The following is a 23,553-nucleotide window of genomic DNA, read 5'->3' on the forward strand; positions in this document are numbered from 1 at the left end:
CATTGGGCCAGTAGCTGAATCTTCAATTTGGCAGCCTAGACAGTGGACGCGTCGACAAAAGGGCGGCAGACTAGAATCTTGTTGGAGTAGCTCGACACTACCTAGTCGGCCATGGAAACGGAAATGAAGAACCTGTGAAGATTTGGGGGAGCATAAGGCAGTTAACTGCCTTATGCAGTCATCAGGACAATATGTAGCATTGCACCAACGATTTGGTCACCACCATCGTCCAGTTCACCGCATTTGCAACCCTACCTATAGCCTTATAATCCTTCAACCCTATAAGGCGTTAGCGACTTGAATTAGACATGTTCACCCTATTTTTGCATACCAAGATCCACTCGATCAGATGGCTCCTCTGACGACCCAGTTAGGCAGTAGTCCGCTCTGACGGTCTTCCTATAGACCATCGACCCTACAGGGCTGTGTCATCAACCCTTGCTCAGGCTACGCAATTAACTATTAGTCACAATGGCAGCTATTATAAAGTGTATGTCTTTTCTCTCAGATTGAGGACAATTCTTGGTCAACAACAATATCAACAGCATCATCATTATCATTATCACCAAGTTATAGATACAAACCCCTTCCAATTGGTTCTATCCATAAGATAACGGCTTTAGTACACCTTTAACATCAGTCCACCACCATCATTATAAACCCTACCTACAAGGCACCTGAAAACCCCGACCAGCAATTTAATGTGTAAGGACTGCTACAAGACCACCGCCGCCTCGGTCTCTATGTCACTGGCGATGACAAACCCAGAACTCATCTGGCCCTACCATCAAGAACAAAAACGAGCAGCCCGCCAAGCGTCCCAAGCCCAACCACAGCCGCAATCCGACGTCATGTCTTCATCAGCCTCTACCTTCTCGGGCTCTACCGCTTACTCCTATGACAAGGAGCAGGGCCAGAACGATACTACTACGCAAAAGCGATCGGTTCGGCAACGAATCAAGGAGGCCTTCAAGGACATGGGGAGCCCGCCCTCAGCGTACCATGACCGGGTGAACGGCCAAAAGACGGAGGAGCCAGCCCCTGAGTACGGCCCGATGAGCTCGACGCCTCAGAGTAGGACTTGAGGTTGAGAAAGATGAGATGATAATACAAAGTACCTACCTAGACATATTCTAGGTATATAAGTTCGGCCTTTTGGATTTCAGGCTTGACTTTGCTCCCAATGGCGTACATGAATGGTCGGTTAAGGTGGCAGCATGGCTGGGTTTACTAGAACGGAGCACAATTATGCTCTGAGGAAAAGGTGCGCGATCTAATGAGGAGCACGATGCTCAGGTATACATCACACACCGCAGTGGTTTCGTTGAGGTTGCTCTGATATCCAAATTTGGGGGTGGTACTCTGGAATTCTTACTGAACGTCAGGGAGGCAATGGCGTGGAATAACCTGATCGCGGAGTAGCTATCAGTACATATCTTAGCTACGTGTTTTTATATTAGCTAATTCTAGTCTTTACATCTCTGTAACTCACCCACTGGAATTCTTTGTGTTTTCAAAACCTACCTACCTAGTATACAGATAATTCGGGCAGGCGAGATGTCACCGTTTTAATGATTACATATATGGTTAATTATAGATTCTATATTGAAACCACGTCATTTCTATCCATGTAACCAAGCAACTATATAGCGGTGACAATTTTAGTTATCCCCGGGTGCTCTATTTATAATCTGAATAGCAAGATATCTTGAACTTGAACATCATCTACTTGGAACCTATCTGCTTAATGACGAAAGCAATATGATAGGAACTGCAATATGCATCCATCTAAAAGTTCACACGTCATCCTTGTATTATTTGAAAATAGCGTCCTATTTTGGTAATATGCCGAACCTGTATGACACATACCAAGGTCCTGCAGGCTTTTGGCGATGGCCCCCACTGTGCAAACTATTCCGAAAACAAGGTTGATCTTGCTTCATTCGCAATGTGAAAGTATTGCGGACATGTTATATCTTCTCCGCAGAGCCTCATTTGAGGGTCACCTAAGCTAAAATTCGAAAGTGGCATTGGAAGGGGGAAAGACGAAAAATAAAGAAAGGTAAGATCGATCAACTAATTGATAAAAAGACAAAAAAAGTTGTGATTTCCCTCGGGCCGGAATCGAACCAGCGACATTTCGGTAACAATTAAATATTCAATTACAGCCGAACGCCATAACCAACTAGACCACCAAGGGAGTGGTTGGTTTGTGCCTTACTCTTCAGAGGAAGTGGGCTTCCTGCGAGGGGAAGGTGAAAGAAAGTTCTGCAAAATGGACTATGTACCCCTCACGGATGCTCCTTCTTAGCTTTACTCCGTAAATAGCCGTAATTTACCGACACAAGCCCGGTCCTCATTACGTAACCAAATGCTTGTAGAGATGCTTCACTTCTTGGCTTTAACTTAACTATGAGATTCAACTGATCCAACTAAGTCAACATTGAAACGAATACGGCATTAGTAGAAAAGGCCCAAAGACAAATTCAAGAGAATAGGCATCTGTCATGCTTGGAAGCGTATAAGTTACCTCAAGTGCTCTCTGACATCAACACTCATTTTATCATACTAGTTCCTATGAATCTACCGATGCGCGCGAATGAATTCAGGCTCGATTCGCTATGAAAAGGCAACCTTGTCGTGAAGTTTACATCGTGCCATTTCCAAATAACCCTCAACCCAAACCCCTTACAAAGATGGAACAAGAGAGTTGACGTAAACCTCAATATTCGCATACCCAGAACCGCCGATCTCCATCGCATCGCTCGGATCCTGCGGATCAAGCCCATGCGCATCTTCCCACTCATCCGGAATGCCATCACCATCCGTGTCCTTTAACGCGCTCGTAGCCATACTGCCCCCTAACTCGCCTAGGAAACTCGCGTTCTCGTCGCTGATCAGCTCTCCCTTCTTACCGTAGCTCTTCACTTCCGCCACCAGCCCCTCATCCACGTCGTCGCGCGCCGGGAAGTTGGCGCCGACGTTGCTGAGGACGTAGGGCACTGCGTCGGGAGCCTTCATCAGACGCTCGGGGCCCGGGTAGTCGAAGCGCGTCTGTTCGATGGCCATGTCGCTGTAGCAGCTTGTCTCGACGCACAGGGGAGACCCGTTGAGGGTGCCGTCTTTGTTGCTGTCGTAGTAGTTCTCGGAAACATCTAAGCGCCAGTGAGTTTTCTGGTTAAGAAATTTGGTAGGATTGAGTACGTACAGCCATGGAAGTTGGCGTTTCCCCGCGTGAAAGCGGTTACGCTTGTGCTGGGCCCGGAGATGAAGTAGTTGTTGACGATGTTGGCGTAGCTTTGCCCGGCACTGTCGCCGGCGATGTAGCCGCCGCCTCCACCCCAGTTGTAAATGACCTGGTCAACGGTCAGTAACTGTTATGCTAATGGCATATGGTATTTCACCCCTAGGTGGGCTCACATTGTTCTGGAAGTCGTTCATGCCCTTGACCTTGGGGTTTCTCGTCTTGTTGTCGATATACAGGTTCCTGAAGAGACTAATACCGTAATCCGACTGCATCAGTCCACCGCATGAATGCGTTTCTAGGCCTTGAGCGATAATCGTATTCTGTATGGTCACGTTGTGTACGGCGCCGTTGATAGAGAATGTTTCGTCTCGGCCCCAGGCCGCCGAGACATGGTCGAATATCATGTTGCTGCCGTCGGCAATGGTAATACCATCTACCAATTGAATATGATACGTCAGTCGGGTTCACCGGCTCATTATATCAGAAATTACCTTTACCCGAGTCACCACCCTTGCCCATGCGAAATCGGATATAGCGCACGATGGCGTCGTTGGCGTTAGAGAACGACATCCCATTGCCATAGACCGTGATTCCCTTAAATCCAACCATCAGCACCCATAACTCCCTCATTACCAACCTCGACACAACTTACATCACCCGGAGCCGTCTGTCCTGCGATGTAAATATTCTTGGAGACAGCAATCCTCGTGTCAATATTGATAGTTCCTCCCACGTCGAAGACGATTATACGGTTCGCCTTTGACACGGCGTCACGAAACGACCCCGTTCCTGAGTCGCTGTCCAAAATTTGTGAGATAACTAAAGAGGCAGGAGTGCACTTCAATACTCACTCGAGGTTCGTTACATGGTAGACTGAACCTGTCCTACCACCGACGGCATTTCGACCAAACCCTTCAGCTCCAGGAAACGCTAGAAGCGCCGTAGCCCTCGATATAAGCGTCGCTACACACGTCGTGACAAAAAGGCCCAGGATACCCATGGCTGCGAATGGCTCGGGACAGCATACTAGAAAAGCAAACGCGTGAGTACATCGTCATGAGGAAGTGGTAGATATAAGAGGAAAATAGGTTAATTAGCGACTTAACCCGGCACCGAGCGGTCGCTTCCAATTTGCCCGGAATGTCTCAAAAATATCACGGAGCGTTGCGGACGGTACCTAGATTGGCCAGGATGACCGGGTTTGAGTCGCATCGCAACACTTCGGCTAAACCTATACGAAATTGGCAGGTTAAATCACAAGTTATGTTTGCTTAAAATATCTTCTGCTTTCACCCGATTCATGATCTTAACGATACTTAGTCCATTATGATCTATTTTAATCCTCATCTGAGATACATTACCACCGACGGGTATCTATCGTTACTCAGTACACACTCATCAACTGCTTCCAGACCATCTATCCTGGTATATTCAAATCCAAAAACAAATAAACTCCGCCCAGCCAAGCCATTTCAGTACACAAAGTAAAGGGGGACAAGAAGAAGCGGCGTCGTCATACGTGAGAATATAATTACCTAAGTCTACATCTCGTCTTCGAAAAACTTGATCAACGTCCTGGCTCCCGAAACCCCAAGGCCCATGAAAGGGTAGCAGATATAAACCGGATCATGTTTAACGCCAAACTTCTCCCTGAACTCGCTCTTCGCGATTAACTTCAGTTGCTGTGCCACTGTCTTGTACGTGCGACTGAGAAGTCTGGCTTTGATGCCGTTTAGGTTGCTGCCGATGAGTAACTCATCCATGGCACCCGCACCGAAAGTTACACTGTTAATACCTGAAGCTGTAAGGCTCTGAATGGCGCGGGAGATGAGGGCTTCGATACTTCCGGATGGCGAACCAGGGAAGTCGAGGGCGAACTTAATTTGATAACCGTGTTCGGGCGAGAGACGGTGCAAGATGACAAGCCCTACAATCTCGCCGTTCTTGTCCTCAGCCCAGAGATAGCGACGGTGAGCCATCGCTACCCATGGCCGAACTTCGGTGATATGCACCTGCTTGCGACCTTTGCGGCCTTCCTTCCAGTCTTCGATTCGCTTGTCACATTTAGCCCTCACATCGTCGGGCACCGGTTGTCCAAGGGCCGTTTCGTGGATTTTCACTTCGGCGTTCTTTGCTTGGCGTTCCTTCTTAACCACCCTGTTCGCGTTGCCTACATCAACGCGCTCCTCGGCCACACATGTTAGTGTTCGCCATCCGAGCTTCGCACCTAAGATCTCTTCAACTTGCGCCGATGCCAAGATCCAAATAGGCCGGAGATCCTCATGCTTCTTTAGGTACTTCAGGAAAGAACTAATAACGATGCCATACTGGCGTGGGTCGCAGAGTGGATTTCCCATGATCATCGCATATTTGTTTTCCTCGGCGTATCCCACTGCCGCTCCGGTTTCGGTATCCCGCCAGACTTTATACCGTTCATCGAGCCAAGAAGTGTTTGTCGCATCACCATAGTTTACGATGAGCTTCTCTAGGTCAGGGAGGTGAACATGGTCGTGCTCCCCCTCGAAGGCATAACGGACAGTATCAGCTTCGGGGAACGGAAGCTTATCGGATCCCGGTTTCTTCGCTGGTAGTGATTTCGGATCTCTCGGGAAGAGGGTGGCATTTCGAACGTCTCCTAAGTTTAGTAGTAGGAATAGTACACGTTCAAGGCCAATACCACAACCTGCGTGTGGGGGCGCCCCCCACTCGAAAGCCTGCATATACTCTTCCATTCCATCCGGGTCCACTCCTGCCTTCTTCATCCTCTCAGCTAATAGCCGTGGATTGTTGATTCTCTGGCCACCTGTAGTGATCTCCTGACCTCGGAGAAATATATCGAAAGAATTCGTGACCGTATCGTCGTTCGGGTCCAGATGCGTGTAGAAAGGTCGTGCCGATGTTGGGAACTTGTCAAGGATGAAGTAATCAGTCCCATATTTCTCCTTCACCAGCTGGCCAAGTCGAATTTCGGACCGAGTCCCAAGATCCTCGTCCTCAGCAGCTGGCCTGCCGTCATCATCCGTCCATCCCGATGAATTCAACAACTGAACTCCCTCCTTGAAGGTGAGGCGCGGAGTTTGTTCCAGCCAGACGAGATCCTCATGAGGGAACTTGGTCTTGACATTGTCAATTTCCTTGCGGCATCGAGCGTAAACGCCCTTGAATATGGATTTTAGCAACTCGTCAATCACATCCATAGCTTCGTGATAGTCTTTGGAAATCGCCATTTCCAAATCTAGACCGGTATATTCAGTTAAATGCCTGTGAGTGTTGCTATCCTCGGCTCTGAAAACGGGCCCGATCTCAAAGACGCGGCCAAAATCGGAAGAAATTGCCATCTGCTTTGCCAATTGCGGACTCTGTGCCAGAAAAGCGTTTCTGCCGAAATAATTGACTCTGAAGACTTCTGCACCCGATTCGGTCGCAGCGGGCTGGAGCTTGGGTGTTTGAATTTCAATGAAACCCTGCTCGTCAAGTGTGGAGCGGAATATGTTGCAGATGGAAGAACGGATGCGGAAAACGCTTTGCATGACTGGGGTCCGGAGGAAGAGGATTCGGTTCGCGGAGCGGACTCGATTTGAGACTGCGAGTTGAGTCTCGTGACTCTCGTCCTTTTCTTCCACCTGTTCCATGTTGTAAACATCAATGGCTAGGGGGTCCTCTACTTGGACCAGGACGTGCATGCTGTCGATGTGAATCTCGAGATCGTGTATGCTACAGGTCTTGATATGTTCTGGCGGCTCGCGTACAGTACCTTGAACGTGTACCACGCACTCGGTATTCAAATGCTCAGCCCATCGTACAAAGTTTTCCGATACAGCCCCTTCTCGGACTTGCAGAACGCCTTGGACAGTGTCAACCTGTTGACGCAGAAGGATGAAGGCTAGCTTTGAGCTTACAGACCGCACATGGTGTAGTCGCGCATTGAAGCTGATGGTCTGTCCAATGTGGTCGGCCGATAGATGTTCTAGCAGAAACGATGGCGGTAGAAGTTCCGCGTCGATCGTGCCATAGTTTGATCGTATCTCTGGTGGCTCGGTGGACAGTGCTCTTTCTTCCTCCTCTCTCTTCTTTGCTTGTAGAGATTTTCTTTCCTCTTGTTGTGATTCTTTCTTAGCCCGCTTCTTGTATATAGCCTTCAGGTGTTTCTTGTCCGATTCGGAATCTAATCCCTCTGTGTCGCCAAGATGAACCTTCGTGATGTGGTTCTTAGCGGACGTATGTCCGATGATTCGGTTGAGTATGAGGAGAGGTTTCTTCAGCCTTATAGAAGGCGCCATTACGTCGTTGCCGGGCGTCTCTATAATCTCGGTGCTAACACGCGCAGATGTCGTGGATGTCGGGGATGTGCGGCCAAACTCGTCCAAAAGACGGAACGCTGACAGCAAAATAAGTTGAAAAGGTTGAATATGTATGGTAAATAATTTATTCCGAGGTAGGCAAGTACCTACTTTAACAAAAACTTGTCGGGCTCTATTTGGTCTTGGGAAGAAAGAGCAACGGTAGTTGCAGGCAAGTGCGGTTTATAATAGGTAAACCTTGGCAGGAACCTAACTTACAGGCCAAAGGCTTAATTGCCTCTAGCGACTTATCCGGGATTTCCTGCGCTTGAAGACTCGGAACCGGAATCTACGGCCAATAGAGCTCATGTGACGAGATACATATTTCTGAAAATATCCATCGAGGATCCGAACGACATCTGGATTTTTCATGTACATATCTGTGACGACAACGATATACCCCGGTACTTCCGGAGCAAATAGACCGGGTGGTGCTTAGCCAATCAAAAGTTGAGTTGGCTTGCACGTATTCCCTAATTGGTAAATTTTGTACTCCCGTACAGGGATTTAAGGCAATAAAGATGCCACAAATGACTTAGGTCGACCTTAGATTGCCGTGTTTTTGTGGAACCGAAACTCATGACATCACCACATTGAGCATCCAGATCCGACAATTGGATCTTGGATCCCTTTGTAACGCTCACCCAAATACCTACCTAGGTACTCATTAATAAAACCTGTCTATCGAAGCGAGATTTTATGATTTACGCTTGTCATTAGCCAAGGGACGCTATGTATAAAGCCACAAATCTTAATTTTCCCCTGCACTAATTTTGCAGAATTTCCGAAAGTCCGGCGCTGCTTGGCTGCTTTGGGGTGCTTGGGGTAAGGCTTAGCTGGGTGAGGCTCGAGCCAACCCCCTGTTATCCCTGATTGATAAACGTCATATCAGTGGATCAGTGGGCAGTTGTTCCTGTTTACGCAATGCGACCGATTAACTTCTGATAATACATGTCTTCATATCCTGACTTGCTGTCTCAGACAATTTGGAGTTTCAAACCTTCCACCATGGTATCCAGGTGCTTTTATCTGTTAACAAAACACCATTCTAGACTTAATTAATATCACAGACGCTTTAGAAAGACAGATTTGTTGGAGATCCATCACTTGCGCTCATTTTAACTGATGGACGTCAAAATGCAAACCGTCGAAGGAATACCCGTCATATCGAGCAACCCAGAAGCAAATTTAGCTAAAGGAGAGGTGCCTCCTAACCAGAAACCGAAGAAGGCGAAGGACAAGACAGGAACTCCCCCTTCGCGCTTTTCGCTCAGAGTAACAGCTGGCTGGTGGAGGTCTCTACAATGCGTTGGAATGAGCTTACACTTCCTAGCACCGCCGCGACCCCCAAATCCAGATTTCGTCAAGTCTATCCCTTCTACCTTGGCTTCCACCGAAGGTCAATTCACCCTTCAGTTCTACCTCCCCGAAGGCTACACCAAGGATCCGAATAGCGATAAGTGGCCAGTCGTTGTTAACTTTCACGGCGGAGGATTTACGCTAGGGAACGCATCAGACGACGCAAGATTCGCGCGCTTCGTGCTCGAGAAATGCCACGCAGTATTTGTCTCTGTCGACTATCGGCTTGCGCCAGAATTCCCTTTTCCTACGGCCGTTGACGATGGAGCCGATGCATTATTACATATCATCAAAAATGCCAGGGAGCTTCGAGTTGATAAAAATAGGATCGCGACCTCGGGATTTTCCGCAGGTGGTAATATCGCTCTTACAGCTCCGATTCGCTTGTTTGAGCATCGAAAAACGGCAGAAGTCCCCGAGTATCGTATCGTCGCTATCGCAACTTGGTACCCGATAACCGACTACACACTTAGCCGTGCTGATCGCCGAGCATCTGCGCTCCGTCCTGAAGCCACCCTGCCGCCGGCATTAACAAATCTCTTTGATGCCTCGTATCTGTTCCCTCCCGAATTAGATCTGGCTCACCCGTTCTTGTCGCCTTCAAGGGCATCGGATGAGGTACTCATGGATGCGCTGCCTCCGAATGTGATATTTTACACGTGTGAATGGGACATGCTGTTGCGCGAGGGTGAGGAACTCGCTCAGCGGTTACAGAAGCCGCCTATCTCGAAGAACGTCTACTACACCATGATATCTGGCGTGGGGCATGGTTGGGATAAGGGGCCGAACCCAGTGAAACCCCCGGTTAAGTCTGAGAAACTATACGGAGAATGTTGCCGGAAACTTAAAGCCGTATTCGAGGAAGATCAGACACATGCAATCCTTCACCTTCCAATCAAGCTACCTACACTACGGCTTCCCAAACCTAAGAACGGGAACGACGCGGAATGAATAGCCACCTGGGTATGATAATGGAACACCATGTATATACGCAAGAATACCGCCTGGGGCCGCTAACAGTCGTAGATCCCATAATAGACTAGAGATAATACCAATAAATCAGATGCCAACATAATATTTCATTACTCCTATATTGTATTCCCGGGAACTGTCTACTCAGTTCTACTCCGAACACTCGCCTCTCACAGCTTATTAGATCTTATTTTCTTATCTCTTAAATTTACGTTTATTCTCCTAGGTGTGTAGCGGTGACCATTGGTTTTATGCATGAAATAGCGAATACGCGTAATGTCAGATTCAAGACAAGATTCGTTTCCTGTGTACCGTCGCAACGAGCCAGATATCAACGGTCGTACATACGTCATCCCGTTGTTGTGGTGGTGGGCGTTGGTGGGGCTATGCCGAGCTGCTGGGTTTCACAAGGGGCAACACGACTCATAAATTGCATAAACTACAATACGTGCGTTAGTTATTAAATGTCCTGTTATTTTTTATTGGCAATAAAATGGACGCTTGCTTTGTTCGATGAACCTGTAGATACATATCGCATCCGAGTAATGCATATAATTCTAGATTACAGGGATGTGTGGCGGATTGTTCGGAGCTTAAAATTTGGGACCAGATGCTCCTAAGGGGTATCCCTGCATCGAGGCTTCGAATGAATAACGTCATCGTCATCCTCTGGGCTTTCGTCAGTCTTCGTATCATTACTTTGATTACTTTGATCGATCGATAATACATACCGTTTCTATGTCCGACCACATCAGAATTCTGGCGTCTATACACAACATACCTAGTAGTCACCATACGATGGGCTTGATCGCCTCCCACAACATTGGGAGTTTGTTTGCTAGTGAATGATTGAATTATTCTCTCGTTCGGCCGAAGAATTCTAATTACACTCTATTCACCAAAAAGCCAGCCGCTGGCAAGTCGCGATATGGCAAACAATGACTTAGAAAATGGACGCGCCGCCCTAAACCCGCCTGCAGCAATGCTAGGCCCGGAAGAGTCCGGAGGCGAGTCCGTTTCTTCTGCTATCGCGGTTAAGGATCAAAGCGAAGAGCTACCTGGCCTACCGCGACTGAACTATAAGCTCCTAGATCACAAGAAGAAGCTATTCCTAGTCGGAGGACTCTTACTTCTCGAAGGAAGTATATTACCTATTGTTCTCTTTTATCCTCTGTGGTTCGATACCGACCTGAGACATGGCATTCGTAAGTACCCATCTCCATTCCCTTCGTCTATCTACGATCTGCAACCTTTGGTGTTGTTGTGTCATAAAAAGGCATCTCGTGGAATAGACGAAACCTATCCAAGTTATATACTTATACGTGATCCCCAGTTTTCGCAATCATCACATCATTCTTCGGTCTCGTCTCCGGTCTCGAATTCGCTCATCGGTCGTGGCGTCTTATCTTGAAAGATGATCACTACCGACCATTAGATGGCAAGCGCTGGCGCTTCGACTTCACACATATGACACTGTCCGTAGGATACACAGTTATGACCGGAATATTAATCGGGGCGTCCATCCCGAATGAGCCGTTGGTTCGCCCGCTCGCGATGCCTCTACCCCTATTTTTCATTGAAGTTGGCTCCCTTGCTATTGCCACAGGTTTTATGGACGCAATGAACCTACCGGCTACATGCAAAGTCAGCTCTACGCCTAAAGGTGCACCGATACCGCCCATACTCTTGACGTTCATAGAGGACGTTGTCGCCGTCGACGGCGGCGCCGGGAAGACGTACAGACAAAGGCTGTTGAGTAGGTACAAGATAAGCAAGCATTTCAGAGCGCTTATTAAAGGCCTGAATTGGTTCTGGGGCATCGGGTCCATGCTGATCGGGGCTGGCTCATTGGCTGTTGTGTGGACAGTGCCCCAGGAGATCGCCTACGGCATAGGTGAGTTATAACAATACCAAACCTCCCATTCTACCCACAATACTGATCTGATGTGTCTAGGTTGGGGAGCGCCGCTAGCTTTCGTCATTATTTGGCTAGTGATTACAATACCATGGACACATCGGAGTCTTCAAGTTGAAAAGAAGCAATGGATGGCTGACTTGCGACGTCGGAGCCAGCAGGGGAACGAGAAACGACCCGAGTCATGAAATAGACGAGTACATAGAAAATGGTATAGACTGTATTGCTTTTTGCATCTATTTACTCATAAATATCGATCACGTGAAGTAATATTCGCGTGTAGCGTGACGATCGGACTCGTAGTCTAGCCCCCTTTTAACTTACCCCCTAACCGCACCATGTAAGGGGCACCGGATGTACCAACCCCAAATGATAACTTGCCACTCACATCATCGTTCAGTAAGCCCGAATACTTCGATATATACAACTCAAAGTATAGTATATATAGGTACGAATTATAAGTCTAAATGTTCAAAATATCCCGATCCAACGCAAACCGTCTATATCATCCCACCGCGTAAGGGGCGCCAGTTAATGCGAAATGCAAATATCCAAATCAACCCAAAACTCCAGCGCTGATGCAAATGAGTGACCGACACAAATATCCCCCGTCATATGTCCCGTAAACACATTACCCGCGTCCCCAAACCCCAGAATAAAGCAAGCTTATTGGTACTAGGTACCTAGGTACCTAGGTATGTAGGCAGACACTTAGCACGTGTAAGTGACATAAAGCCCATTCTTCCCGTCCTGCTCGAGGTACACGCGGCCGTCGCCGCTCGCGGCGTCGATGGACAGCTTGTAGTACACCGCCTCGGCGCACGCGAAGGCGCCCACGGTGTGGTTTACGGCGTCCTTGCTCTGCTTGTCCCAGTACGTGAAGTCCGCGTGCGTCGGCCTCGCGCCGCCCGACACGAAGGGCTTCACGCTGTTCGCCGACACGGGCGTGCCCGGCGCCGGAAAGCCGCTAAGCGGCTGGATCGCGGTTAGCCCGCTGCCGTCGACGACGAAGGTCCGCTCGGATTCGGCGGCTTGCGCCCACATCAAAGTGCAGGTTTTGGCGGAGCGCGGGATCCCGCTGAAGGCGGCGACTTGTTCTAGAGATGGCTGAGTCCCGTTTGATGCTTGGACTTGCAGGTACGTCACCGGCGAGACCGAGAGGTCTGGTTGTGCCGGGTACAGGTTGTACATCGTGGGCTGCCAGATGCTGCCGCTTTGGCAGGTGCTTGCGGCAGGAGTGGTGGTAACGGCGGCGCCGACGGTGGTCGGGGTCGCGGGTATGGCTAGGCTCGTTGTGGCGACGGGCGGGAGCGCGCATGGGTCTTTCTCGAAACACCCCCGGTACCCGTTGGCGCAGGCGTAGAATACCTTGCCCGTTGGGCAGTCGGTCCATTCGCGGCGCGAGAGCGAGCCGGCGTTGATGGGGCCTGCTAGGGCTACTGCTGCGAGGCAGGCTAGGGAGGTGGCGGTCCTGAGGATGGAGGACATTTTATTAGAGAGTAGTAAGTATGTATGGCTATGGTTATTGTCGAGAAGGCGCAGATTATAAAGAGTTGTATGAATATATGAAGTCACTGATAGTTTCAGGATCAGAAGGCGTGTTGATTATAAGTACTAAGGATTAGATAGATAGGTAGTATGTGCTGAAGATATGTATAGGAGAGTGAGAGATAGTAAGTCATTTTAAACCGATAAACCGCCATCTTTATATCTACTATCTACAGACTCATCATGTTGGTACCCGTCGTAAAATGAACTGACACGAGGCTGGGCGAAGGAGTGTCATGGCGGGGACCTGGCTGCTGACAGCAAAACGCGGCTGAGTGCAGTTGGGGAGAGAGGCAGTTGGAATAGAAGCAGCGGGCAGCGGACTACGGGCCCGAGGATCGGGTGTATCTAGGTAGGTACATAATAAGGAAGAGGCAGGGAAAACGAGGCGTTCGATTTTACGAGCTAGATGAGAGTGTAGCAATACTCGTTACTTTTTCCTCAGCTAGACCCCACAGACAAGAACCAAGAGCGGGGTGTTCGCACGGAGATCGTAGCAACACACGGACACAAAACGCAAAGCAAAATGCTTCTAGCCGAGCCAGCACAGAGCTAAGTGTAGGTAACCCCAACCCGATCTTACGAAATACGTGGCTGTGCGGCCGTAGGCGTCCCAATTCGACCCGCCAACACGGTTGGGGATGCCAAGGCCTTGGCGTGCTCTATTAATATATCTACCGTGCAGCCACGTGGGGACCTGCGGCTACCCATCAGGCGAATAGTCGGGCGTACTATGTAGCAGCTGAATAATATTTTATGCAAAAGCCAATACTTTGCGCTCCCCACGATTCCTTCGCAGTGGCGCCTCTAGTGTAGCTCTCGACGGATGTCTGCGGTTCGTGGAGTACCTAGTTTACTCGTAAGGCATGATGAGATGGCTTGTTCAAGTCTAACTTGGTACTACGTAGCATCATGAAATTATTAGAAGGATACCTTTTGTTTGGTTGGCTTGTAGCCTTCCTTGCTTATGCCTAGAAGAACGGCAGTTATAGTCTTTGAGGCTAACCAATAATGACCTAGGTACATTTAAGTCTTAGTCAACGTAGGACTTCAGGAGATAACGGGCACTTGGCATAAGATGAGATAGCCGTATGTGTTGGAAACCGTCTGTGATACAATATGGGAACTAGGTAGGCTTGGATCTTTTGAGACGTTATTCCTGTGTCACGTTAGTAGGTAAGTCTCGCATGTGGCTGTAACGTGCTGCAGTGGGCCGTGTAATTGGCGACAACATGGCTTGCGCCGTAATTTAACCTAACAGATTCCCCAGTTATATTCCAACGTCTTGCTTTACCCTTAACAAGTTTCAAAATAACTTCATCTTTATCATCAGGATATCAACTTACCAGAGTCTAGGTCGCCAAGGTCACGAGACAAATTCCTATCAACTATTACACAAACCTTGAGTCTACATTCCAACTTGGTCTCATTTTTTTAATCAAATACTATTTCTTATGTATTTCTATGTTATTCGTCTTGTGGAATACGTATGGTGTAAGCCTGAATTTCTGCAAGTGCTAAGCCTCCTTTTCACTAAGCCGACCTTTGACACTAACAAGATGATCCCGTATCCAAGTATAGAAATTCCGTTGGAACTGTAAGGCTGGCGCCTATAGGAAAGTTTTATGAAGAATGCTAACATTGAGAACCGTGTATTGGTTCGCCTTCCATCAGCTCGTCTAACCCAACTTCATGAGAAGGCTCTGCCTCTTGTCTTGTTTGCTTTTCAATTCCTGAAGTATGACTACGCGTCCTCGATGATATAGGATCCGGAACGTCTTCGATAAGGCTGTTCTGGTCTCTAGGCCAGTTGTATCTCCTATCTCCCCAGAAGTCGTGATTTATGACAGCATCAATGTCAATTCGCTCCTTTGGATCATGCTTAAACATGCGGGATAAGAGATCTGATAATAGAAGAACGTCTTCTCTAGGCATACTAACTACCCGCTTTATCCATTCTCCCCCCTTTTTAGGTGGGTCTTCACTCATGCGTTGCCGCTTCGTGTCTCTATCTTCGGAAGATTCATCTGCATCTCGTTTGGCTAACAGCTCTCGAAGAATCATCTCACTTGTAGCCGATTCCGTTTCGCTACCGCTTGGCTTATGTTCAGGAGGGGTCACACTACCTTCGGTCGGCCTTGTTGGCGTAACGACAGACTCCCCTTCATGGAATTGTCCTAGTCGATTCTCAGATGTGTTGGCTATGTGCAACGAGGGAGAGTTCGAATTTCCCTTGGTATTTTCATCTAAGTCTCCTGAGACCGAGTTATCTTCTTCAATTCCGTCAAAAATGAGATCGGCCTGAGCGTGTATATTTCCTTGAGAACCTTCGTCTTCCGAAGTCCAATCTTGGTTTCCACTTTCTAGACTATCAGTATCGGAACCAGTATCATCCGATGAAGTATATGCTTCATTATTCCTCTCGTAGACGGAGCATTCTCGTTCTCTGCCCAGCGATGCTTGTAGAGGATTTGACCAATTAGATTCTCCTATAAACATTTCCCGCTTTTTTTGCAACTCTTCCATGGAAAACGAAAGTGGATGGTATTTGTTAGGAATTATCTCTGCAGGCATCGACGGCTCAGGATTTGAGTTCTCTTTTTTAGTTTTTAATGTAAGACCACGTTTTTTATCTCTCTCAAGATATGTAGTTGCCAGCTGCCGATACTCCGCTGGTAAGGGACCAAACCATTCTTCCATCTGGTGTATCAATGAAGTGTAATTTTGATACTCGCTGAATAATGGCATTCGAAGCTTGATTTCGTATATCGTGCAAGCGAGTGCCCAGATATCCTGTGGGGGTCCGCTTACAGCTTTCGTAAATAGGAGCTCCGGTGCGGCATATTGCCTGTTCCACTTAGGGAATGCTGGAGGTTCCGATGAGTAGAAACTGTCATTAAAATCGACAATCACCACTCTCCCTGTGGGGCATTTCTTCTGTATCATGTCTAACGAAATAGGGAATACTAGATAATTAGGTCCGTGAGGCTTCGGATCCTCACCCGAAAGAGTTTCTAGGGGTACATATTGCCGTGGCCCAAGATACTTGCTGAATTGACGACTAGTCAATTCCATCAAATCGTACATATCCAGCTGCATCAGTATGTTACTCGGTCTCAGGTCTGACTAAGTTAGCTTTTCGGGTCTGTTTCTTGGGAACGAGAAATATTTACCTCCATGGCAAATCCCCTTTCGATGAAGATATTGCAGTCCCTTGCTTACTTGAAAGGTCAAATCTGTCAATAATTCTGGAGTATAGATGCCCATACCATCGGGGTGATTCATATATAAATTAGGCCCAAGAAGATCTGAAACAAAGCAGAGATGACGCCCGTTTGGACCATTGATCCAAAAGTATTCTCGAGGTATGTTGATGTGGTTCTCTCTAAGTTCCTTGTCGCTAACGTCGGCCAGAACCTTCAATATTCGAAGTTCCGGGCATTCTTCGACCGATTCTGCCGCAGTCATAACTTTTATTGACATGTAATCTCTACATCTCTCGTCGTAACAGAGCCACACCGTAGAACTGACACCCCATCCAAGTTTGTGGACAACTTTAAACCGATTATCTGGATCAAGGTAGTCATTGAAATGGATTGGATGATATCCACCAGGTCGATATCTCTCCCTCTCTTCGAGATCCAGTGCGTCATCCCCCGCCGCAAAGTATAACCGCTGGGTTGGCTCCATCTGTCACTCGGGTTATATCAAAAGTGTAAACGAATGCAAAACGCGATCTTTCTGATGGGAGCGAAATGGCACGCTCTATAGAAAAAAGATATGTCTATATCCCGTTCATAATTAGACTTGCTATGCTATGGCCCATTCTCACGCGTTGTTTATCGACAGGCACAGGTTTCAACATAAAATGGAGTGGCTAATCATACCTAGGAGAGTGTCATATTGAATATACGTGATTCTTTGTCTAAGTCGGGCCTGCTTTCGGAAAATGACCAACTTATCAGACCTCTCATAATCAAGTCTTTGTTCTAAGGGTACCTAGATATCACGATAAGCATTTGGCGGTTCCTTGCTCGCAGACAAGATTTACTGATTGATCCTTCAATAATAGAAACACATCATCCATGTTACGGTAATTGTTACGTAGTGTGTCTACCTTCCTGGTATGTAGGTACCTTAGGGGACCAGCATATGATCTCTTGCCTCTATCTCCTTATAGACGCCTATATCTAACCTAGAGTATTCATCCCACAATGATGTTCAAAAATTAGTTAGGAGTTTACTATAATTAGTTCCGGAACAAAGCGTATCACTTGGACAATGTTCCATTGTAAGGCATACGAAGTTAAGATTATAATAGATAATGGGAAAAATTGAAGTCGAACAATCACCCAGTAAACAAACACTTTGGTTCTAAAACTTCTTTATAATATGTCACCTTTCAGTTAATGGTTCATTTAAATTGGTAGTATACGTAGAGCTTATAAGCGTTCATGTTTAAACGTAAAATATCAACCTATTGTCGACCACATATACTCATAACAAGAACCTAGTAAGTTACAACTTGGAATATATCTAACAAGATGTTTTCAGAAGTATCCAGTTCCGGTTCAAGGCCTTGGAATTTTGGAATGACTCTTCCACGTGGAGGTCCACCCAACATTAAATTGAGGCAACAAGACCTTAGTGATTGCCCCAGAGATGGCGAAGGAACGCTCGAAAATCCTATGGTAATCTGGGCTGCTCATTTGACAGAGAGACAGCGTCGGGAATTGCAAGTTCCCGAATTTGAATATGAGGAGGATCTTTACCGTGCAATTGACGCTAATGCAGATATGGCTAAGACAGCAGCTATTAGGGCGGGATGTACCATCGCGTGGATTATTTGCCCAGTTCATACCAGCAAATACGTATATGACAACGATGGAAATAAAATCCCTATAAAATGGGACAGGAATGCCAACCCTGTGGAGTATGCTGTTACAGATGCTGATCCCCATCTTACTGTTAAGCTAGGTACGAGCGAAGACTTGTGCCATCTCCATGGGCACATAAATGTTGTTTTGGATGAAAGAGGGTTTCCAACTGATTTCATGAAAAGCTTCCAGAGACGTCAGCACGGTCATGTCACGGACGGTGACGACAGATCTATGGAGCTTTTTGAGTGGGGTAATAAGGGGGAATTCAACCAAGAACGTCTTCAAAGGGAGGCCGCAGATTACGAACTCTTCAAGGCAAAGACACTGGCTTGGGGAGAGGATTGGGAAATTGAAGACGATATAAAAGATCGTGATTATGTCGACAGAAGTCATGGCATCGAGGTTCCAGCTTACAATCCCATGGACTACGAACGCGTATCCAATTATGAATCAACAGGACTCAGCCCCGAGTTCGAGAATTACATCGTCCGGAGGTGGAACCCTTATAGAGAAAACGGGTATGCTATTTCCATACAAAAATTTGGTTATAGCACCAGGAGATTCAGGAATTATAATCCCTCGCCCTGTGCTCAACTTTCTTACCGCCCCGCATCTCATTGGCATGGACCTAGGTATGTTAATTAATGGATGGGACCCAACTACTCACATTTTCCAATACTCAGGGGTGTCAGGGGCTTAGTAGGTATACATCGGCTTGGTTTTGGAGCTGATTTTCCGGATTAAATTACATAATTAAGCCTATCTAAGTATATAAACCACATGCATATTATATGATTCGAACATGAATGCTTATTCTTACTTACATGCACTCGCTTGTGTAGCAAGGGAAAATATGCGGATCGGAGATATATAGCTTATGATAAGTCATAAAAGATGTGGTATATTCATTTTATTTAATATAAATATTGTGTTTAGTACTATGGAGAAGCACATAAAATGTCTATGGGTCCATGATGTGGTTGTCGACCGTAATCACGCTAACCCTAACCCTAACCCCGATAATAGCCCCTGAAAACACATATGAGGTATGTATTTCATCATTTATGTAGATTCTATCACACCAAAGTATTTATTTGATCGAAACTAGCTTTCTTAGAATATATGAGTCACTATAGCAATAAATTCCCCGTATTTAATTTGCTCGAATATCTACCGACATGATCTGAGATCTCCGCGGAGCCTAGACCATTGGCTACTGTCAAGTGTACCTATGCAAAAGGATCTAAGGACTAAACCCGAAAACATGTAACTCGTCTGTAAGTTTTATAAAACTGATTGACCCCGAGTTCAGGTATTTTGTCGCGTGTAGCTATTCGCGTTTTCTTTCCTTGGATTGTTCACGCCCTCCATGAACATGCCCGAGATAGGAGAGTTGACATGACTCATTTGCACATACACCCGAAAATCTAATGCATACAATCGAGACCCCCGCCCAATAAATCCGCTGAAGTTATAATATAAATGCAGTAGATGTCATTGTGAATATTGTCAATACAGCATCACGTTCAAACACGGTCGATTGGTACACCATGCCCGACTTCTCCGAGATTGAAAAAACGCTGGCCTCTGTGGAGGCTAGCTTTCAAGTCATCCAAGTGCTTCGTGACTTACATACGAAGGCCCTTTCTGAAGCCCCTTTTGTTAGCACAAATGGGTCTACATCCGACGCTTTAGAGAAGTTCGTGGCACTTGATCCTGACAAGTGTGCGCTGGTATACCTCCTTCTCCGATCCACTGCGGCGCGATTCGTCGTTGAAGCTGGAACGTCATTCGGACTCAGTACCATATACCTTTCCCTGGCCGTTGGGCAAAATGGTGGTGGCAAGGTCATTGCGACAGAGAATGAACCTACCAAAGCATTGAAGGCTCGCGAGAACTGGAAAGCTGCCGGAAATGAGATCGAGAAATGGATCGAACTGAGAGAGGGGGACCTGCGAGAGACGCTTAAGACGGATTTACCTGATCAGGTCGACTTTCTATTACTTGACAGTGAGTTGTATAGTCGTTATAAATGTAGCAGCATCTTAGTGGGTTGTGCTAACATGAAATAGTTTGGACTCCCCTAGCTCTTCCAACTTTGAAGCTCGTTCATCCGCGCCTAAAGATTGGAGGATTAGTGGTTGTTGACAACACCATAGCAGCTGCGTCGGGATATAAAGATTTGATGTCCTATTTTGACGACTCTGCCAACGGATTCAAGGCGACAACCGCCCCTTATTCAGGGGGTCTATTTATCGCAGTATACCTTGGAAAGGGGGCTCCATGAGAATTCGATCCCTAACTAGGTGGACAATGGGTTATCGGTACAGAACTGTAGGAGTCACCCGCGCCATAGTTTCAATAGTGCAACCTTTTGTTATTTTAATCGAACTTGTAAGATTTTCTAATTTCTTTCTTCGAAAATATGCAACCAAAATGTAAGTGACTGATGTCAATAGAATAGATGTATACCCTCTTCGCGGTCCACGTGACCGCTTTTCTTCCATGCCCCTAACGCCATGCTCAAAAATCAGGCCATCGGAAAGATGATGTAAAGTTCTAAAACGCCATGTTGTTCGATATAGCCCTGTAACCAGGATCATATCTCGTGGACAGTCTTCGTTAAGAACCACCGTTACTCTCGCCTAAAGTACAATCATGGTTGTCCATAATCTTGTACTTTTCATTGTATTATTTACCTTCGGTCAGCATCACGGCTAGCTCTCCTCTCCTCTCTAGGTCTCGATCTCCTTGCTTCACTGGGGTAGCGCCTCGTCCTAGGCTCGTCATACCCGGGTGGGGAGGACACATCGTAGCCGGCCCCTGTGTAGCCAGTACGTCTGTCTTCGAAGTCCGCAATGCCGTGAGCGCCCCTCGTGCCGGTCAAAGCATGCCTTTCCGCGGCTCCTTTTTCTTCAACATCATCGTACGTGCGCTTCCTGAAATGACCCATGCAGAAGCCGGATGGGTGTGGCAAGTGGGTCATGACAAGGACGATAAAGTAGCTAATCGTAATCGTCGGTAACATCCAGTTGCTTCCTACGAAGGCCGTGTTGCGTGCGTTCTCTAGTACCGCTTCCTGGTTGGCAGCTATGATAGTGAGCAATGCCAGGACGATGGAGATAGAGATGCAGATGGCGGTGCGGAATATATTGAAGGGCGACCAGCCCTTTCGCTTAGATATGACGTGCATAATGGTCAAAAAGAGCAAGACAATGCCAGCACATGCGAACGCGTAGATGTACTACTCATCGTGTTAACCGTTTTCCAGAAGCAATAGAAATAATGCCGGTAGAAATAACAACTTACAACCAGGATAAATCTTTTAGCAGAAGCAACCGCTGCAGCAGTCTGCCAGTACTCTGTCTTGGGCAACTCCTCCTGTTCCTCGGGAGGGTTGAAGCCAAATGCGTTGTAAATAGCGTTGATCATCGTGTTCGTGAGCTCGGCCAGGTCGTTTAGGTATCGTTCGAGCATCGAATCATCCGGCGAGGGATCCGAACTCCAGAATGAGTCGGGCATATCGGCGATTTCTTTCAGAGTCTCATTCACCGATTGCATTGTCTCCAAAACATCGAGGGGTTGGTATTTCGTTAGGAATGGTAAGACTAGATCACTAAGCTTCTCGGCGACCTCCTCGGAAGTAGGGTTCCCTGTAAGAGTCTTTTCCTCGGTAGCTATTACCTTGGCGATGATCGAATTGGCAGATTCGACAATACGCGCCCAGACGACAAATTGGCTTGCGCCTTCAAGAAGAAGTACGAGCGCAATATGGAAAGGCAGATGCAACGATGTCCTAGATGCAAATGTAAGACTCTTGATCTTAAATGGATAATAACAAGATATTGAGAACTTACCACCAGACTTGATGCCGTTTAGACATCGAGTGTTCATCATGCATCCAGTCGAAGTAGATCTGAAAAATGATGTAGATCAGGGCAGTTCCGGCTGTGACAAGACCGATGAGGGTCGGACCTTGGATCGTTAGTTGATTAAAGCGACAGCATAGGAGAGGAAAATACGTACTCCATATCGTATATGAGGAATCTTTGGCAAAAGTGTCCTTCACTAGGAGAGTAATACTCTTTGCTAAGATGATACATCCTTCTCCCAAAATAACAAGCGTCAAAAGGTTCAAACGCTCACCCAAATGAGTGCCGAGGAAAGTCAGGGAGTGGGCTGTTTGAGAGAGCATTAGGTGCAGTAACATCTCAAGGACGCCTCCGATGTACCAGACAAGGAACACTCGGCTACTCTTGCCTAGATCGTACCTGAACGAGACTCCTAGGTAGACCATAGAGGCGCAGAAATGCAGGACAGCGGTGGAAATCATGGGCCATTTACCGTCAGCATATTTGCGGATCTGAAATGCGACCATTCCGTACTGGAGAAACAGGACAAATCGAGATACTGCAAGAAATAGCGACATGGTCCTGAAGATCGATACAATCTGGTCGTCTGGATCGAAGCTAGTACCAATCTCGGCGAATCCAATCATGACTCCGAGGTGGACGGCCTTGCAGCAACGCTCCCAGATGCTATCGGCTGTGAACCGCACGTCGTACAATGTGGTTAACCCCCATGTTGTCCACAGGAGACTAAATGTCGTGTTAGGCAGCGTTTCAACAGAAGCGGACAAGTGGCCCACTTACACAATGTAGCCGATGAAAGAGGTGAATTTCGAGAAGTCGGAGATATCGTGAATCTTAAGTATCAGTTAGCAATAGCTCGCAAGTAAGACATAAGATACACATGAGGAACGCACTCCAGTGAAGACGTTCAAGTTCGCAACAAACCACAAGTCGTAGAACAGCTAGAATAGGTGTCAGTCACAACATGATAGGCCAACGAGACACGGGCTTCTTGGCAAACCTCAAAATTGGTAGCAGCCTCGGGCTAATATCTGTTAGTCCTGCGGAAACAAAGATGCGGTCGGTGAACGCTCACCTTGTAGAACACGGGGGCATTAGGAGGCCCCTCTTTGGGATTGAGCTCCTCCGTCTCATCTTGGTGGCGGGCGAGCTGTTGGTGTTGGTGCTGGTGATGATGTGTAGGAATAACACGGTGACCGGTCATCTCAGGTTCGACGACCCGGGAACCCAGCAGCTGCAGCCGGCGTCCGGCGTAGTCGAGATCGTGTTGTGTCATCTTTGCGGAGTCGTAAAGGTCTCGAGAACGTGCTCTGTTTGGACTCTCGGACTCTGGGACTACTTGAAGAACAAGTGATCGACAAAAGAAAGGATTAATTGCCCAGAAAAAGTGATCAGAAATCGAAGCCAAGAAACGGGCGGT

At 47.2% G+C, this 23,553-nt stretch overlaps 10 protein-coding genes and 1 non-coding gene across 11 annotated transcripts; 5 read left to right on the plus strand and 6 right to left on the minus strand.

Annotated features, from left to right (window-relative positions):
• The first annotated feature begins 542 nt into the window (after window positions 1–542).
• On the plus strand, window positions 543–1,484 carry F4807DRAFT_439385 (uncharacterized protein). The gene has a single exon (XM_047999197.1). The coding sequence runs from the start codon at window positions 702–704 to the stop codon at window positions 1,083–1,085; it is 384 nt and encodes a 127-aa protein (XP_047851028.1). The 5' UTR covers window positions 543–701; the 3' UTR covers window positions 1,086–1,484.
• Window positions 1,485–2,109: 625 nt separating this feature from the next.
• F4807DRAFT_t122 lies at window positions 2,110–2,200 on the minus strand. The gene has a single exon. It is a non-coding gene; the product is annotated as a tRNA-Tyr (tRNA).
• A 232-nt stretch (window positions 2,201–2,432) lies between these two features.
• F4807DRAFT_439389 (polysaccharide lyase family 1 protein) lies at window positions 2,433–4,315 on the minus strand. The gene is made up of 6 exons (XM_047999198.1): window positions 4,099–4,315; window positions 3,900–4,044; window positions 3,739–3,841; window positions 3,421–3,680; window positions 3,209–3,356; window positions 2,433–3,155 (listed from the first exon to the last, which is right to left on the minus strand). The coding sequence occupies exons 1-6, from the start codon at window positions 4,245–4,247 to the stop codon at window positions 2,689–2,691; spliced, it is 1,272 nt and encodes a 423-aa protein (XP_047851029.1). The 5' UTR covers window positions 4,248–4,315; the 3' UTR covers window positions 2,433–2,688.
• A 197-nt stretch (window positions 4,316–4,512) lies between these two features.
• F4807DRAFT_439390 (aspartyl-tRNA synthetase) lies at window positions 4,513–8,100 on the minus strand. The gene has a single exon (XM_047999199.1). The coding sequence runs from the start codon at window positions 7,525–7,527 to the stop codon at window positions 4,789–4,791; it is 2,739 nt and encodes a 912-aa protein (XP_047851030.1). The 5' UTR covers window positions 7,528–8,100; the 3' UTR covers window positions 4,513–4,788.
• A 417-nt stretch (window positions 8,101–8,517) lies between these two features.
• F4807DRAFT_439391 (alpha/beta-hydrolase) lies at window positions 8,518–10,018 on the plus strand. The gene has a single exon (XM_047999200.1). The coding sequence runs from the start codon at window positions 8,713–8,715 to the stop codon at window positions 9,895–9,897; it is 1,185 nt and encodes a 394-aa protein (XP_047851031.1). The 5' UTR covers window positions 8,518–8,712; the 3' UTR covers window positions 9,898–10,018.
• A 598-nt stretch (window positions 10,019–10,616) lies between these two features.
• On the plus strand, window positions 10,617–12,104 carry F4807DRAFT_233688 (uncharacterized protein). Its single transcript, XM_047994185.1, has 3 exons — window positions 10,617–11,123; window positions 11,252–11,812; window positions 11,873–12,104. Exons 1-3 carry the CDS (start codon window positions 10,847–10,849, stop codon window positions 12,019–12,021), a joined length of 987 nt encoding a protein of 328 aa, XP_047851032.1. The 5' UTR covers window positions 10,617–10,846; the 3' UTR covers window positions 12,022–12,104.
• Window positions 12,036–13,944, minus strand: F4807DRAFT_439395 (uncharacterized protein). The gene has a single exon (XM_047999201.1). It carries the CDS (start codon window positions 13,319–13,321, stop codon window positions 12,545–12,547), a length of 777 nt encoding a protein of 258 aa, XP_047851033.1. The 5' UTR covers window positions 13,322–13,944; the 3' UTR covers window positions 12,036–12,544.
• Window positions 13,945–14,610: 666 nt separating this feature from the next.
• Window positions 14,611–17,071, minus strand: F4807DRAFT_470236 (kinase-like domain-containing protein; the record flags this gene model as incomplete). Its single annotated transcript, XM_048002790.1, has 2 exons — window positions 14,611–16,503; window positions 16,555–17,071. The coding sequence occupies 2 exons, from the start codon at window positions 17,069–17,071 to the stop codon at window positions 15,017–15,019; spliced, it is 2,004 nt and encodes a 667-aa protein (XP_047851034.1). The 3' UTR covers window positions 14,611–15,016.
• An 854-nt stretch (window positions 17,072–17,925) lies between these two features.
• F4807DRAFT_453459 (uncharacterized protein) lies at window positions 17,926–19,217 on the plus strand (the record flags this gene model as incomplete). The annotated part of the gene is made up of 2 exons (XM_048000461.1): window positions 17,926–18,805; window positions 19,198–19,217. 2 exons carry the CDS (start codon window positions 17,926–17,928, stop codon window positions 19,215–19,217), a joined length of 900 nt encoding a protein of 299 aa, XP_047851035.1.
• Window positions 19,218–19,572: 355 nt separating this feature from the next.
• On the plus strand, window positions 19,573–20,671 carry F4807DRAFT_439398 (S-adenosyl-L-methionine-dependent methyltransferase). The gene is made up of 2 exons (XM_047999202.1): window positions 19,573–20,271; window positions 20,334–20,671. Exons 1-2 carry the CDS (start codon window positions 19,812–19,814, stop codon window positions 20,546–20,548), a joined length of 675 nt encoding a protein of 224 aa, XP_047851036.1. The 5' UTR covers window positions 19,573–19,811; the 3' UTR covers window positions 20,549–20,671.
• F4807DRAFT_233708 (uncharacterized protein) lies at window positions 20,645–23,539 on the minus strand. The gene is made up of 8 exons (XM_047994186.1): window positions 23,209–23,539; window positions 23,134–23,157; window positions 23,027–23,074; window positions 22,914–22,966; window positions 22,288–22,859; window positions 22,119–22,236; window positions 21,571–22,057; window positions 20,645–21,505 (listed from the first exon to the last, which is right to left on the minus strand). Exons 1-8 carry the CDS (start codon window positions 23,407–23,409, stop codon window positions 20,957–20,959), a joined length of 2,052 nt encoding a protein of 683 aa, XP_047851037.1. The 5' UTR covers window positions 23,410–23,539; the 3' UTR covers window positions 20,645–20,956.
• Between the last annotated feature and the right edge of the window lie 14 nt (window positions 23,540–23,553).

The sequence above is a fragment of the Annulohypoxylon truncatum genome, assembly GCF_022578515.1.
Source record: "Annulohypoxylon truncatum strain CBS 140777 unplaced genomic scaffold F4807scaffold_34, whole genome shotgun sequence".
Lineage (NCBI taxonomy): Eukaryota > Fungi > Ascomycota > Sordariomycetes > Xylariales > Hypoxylaceae > Annulohypoxylon > Annulohypoxylon truncatum.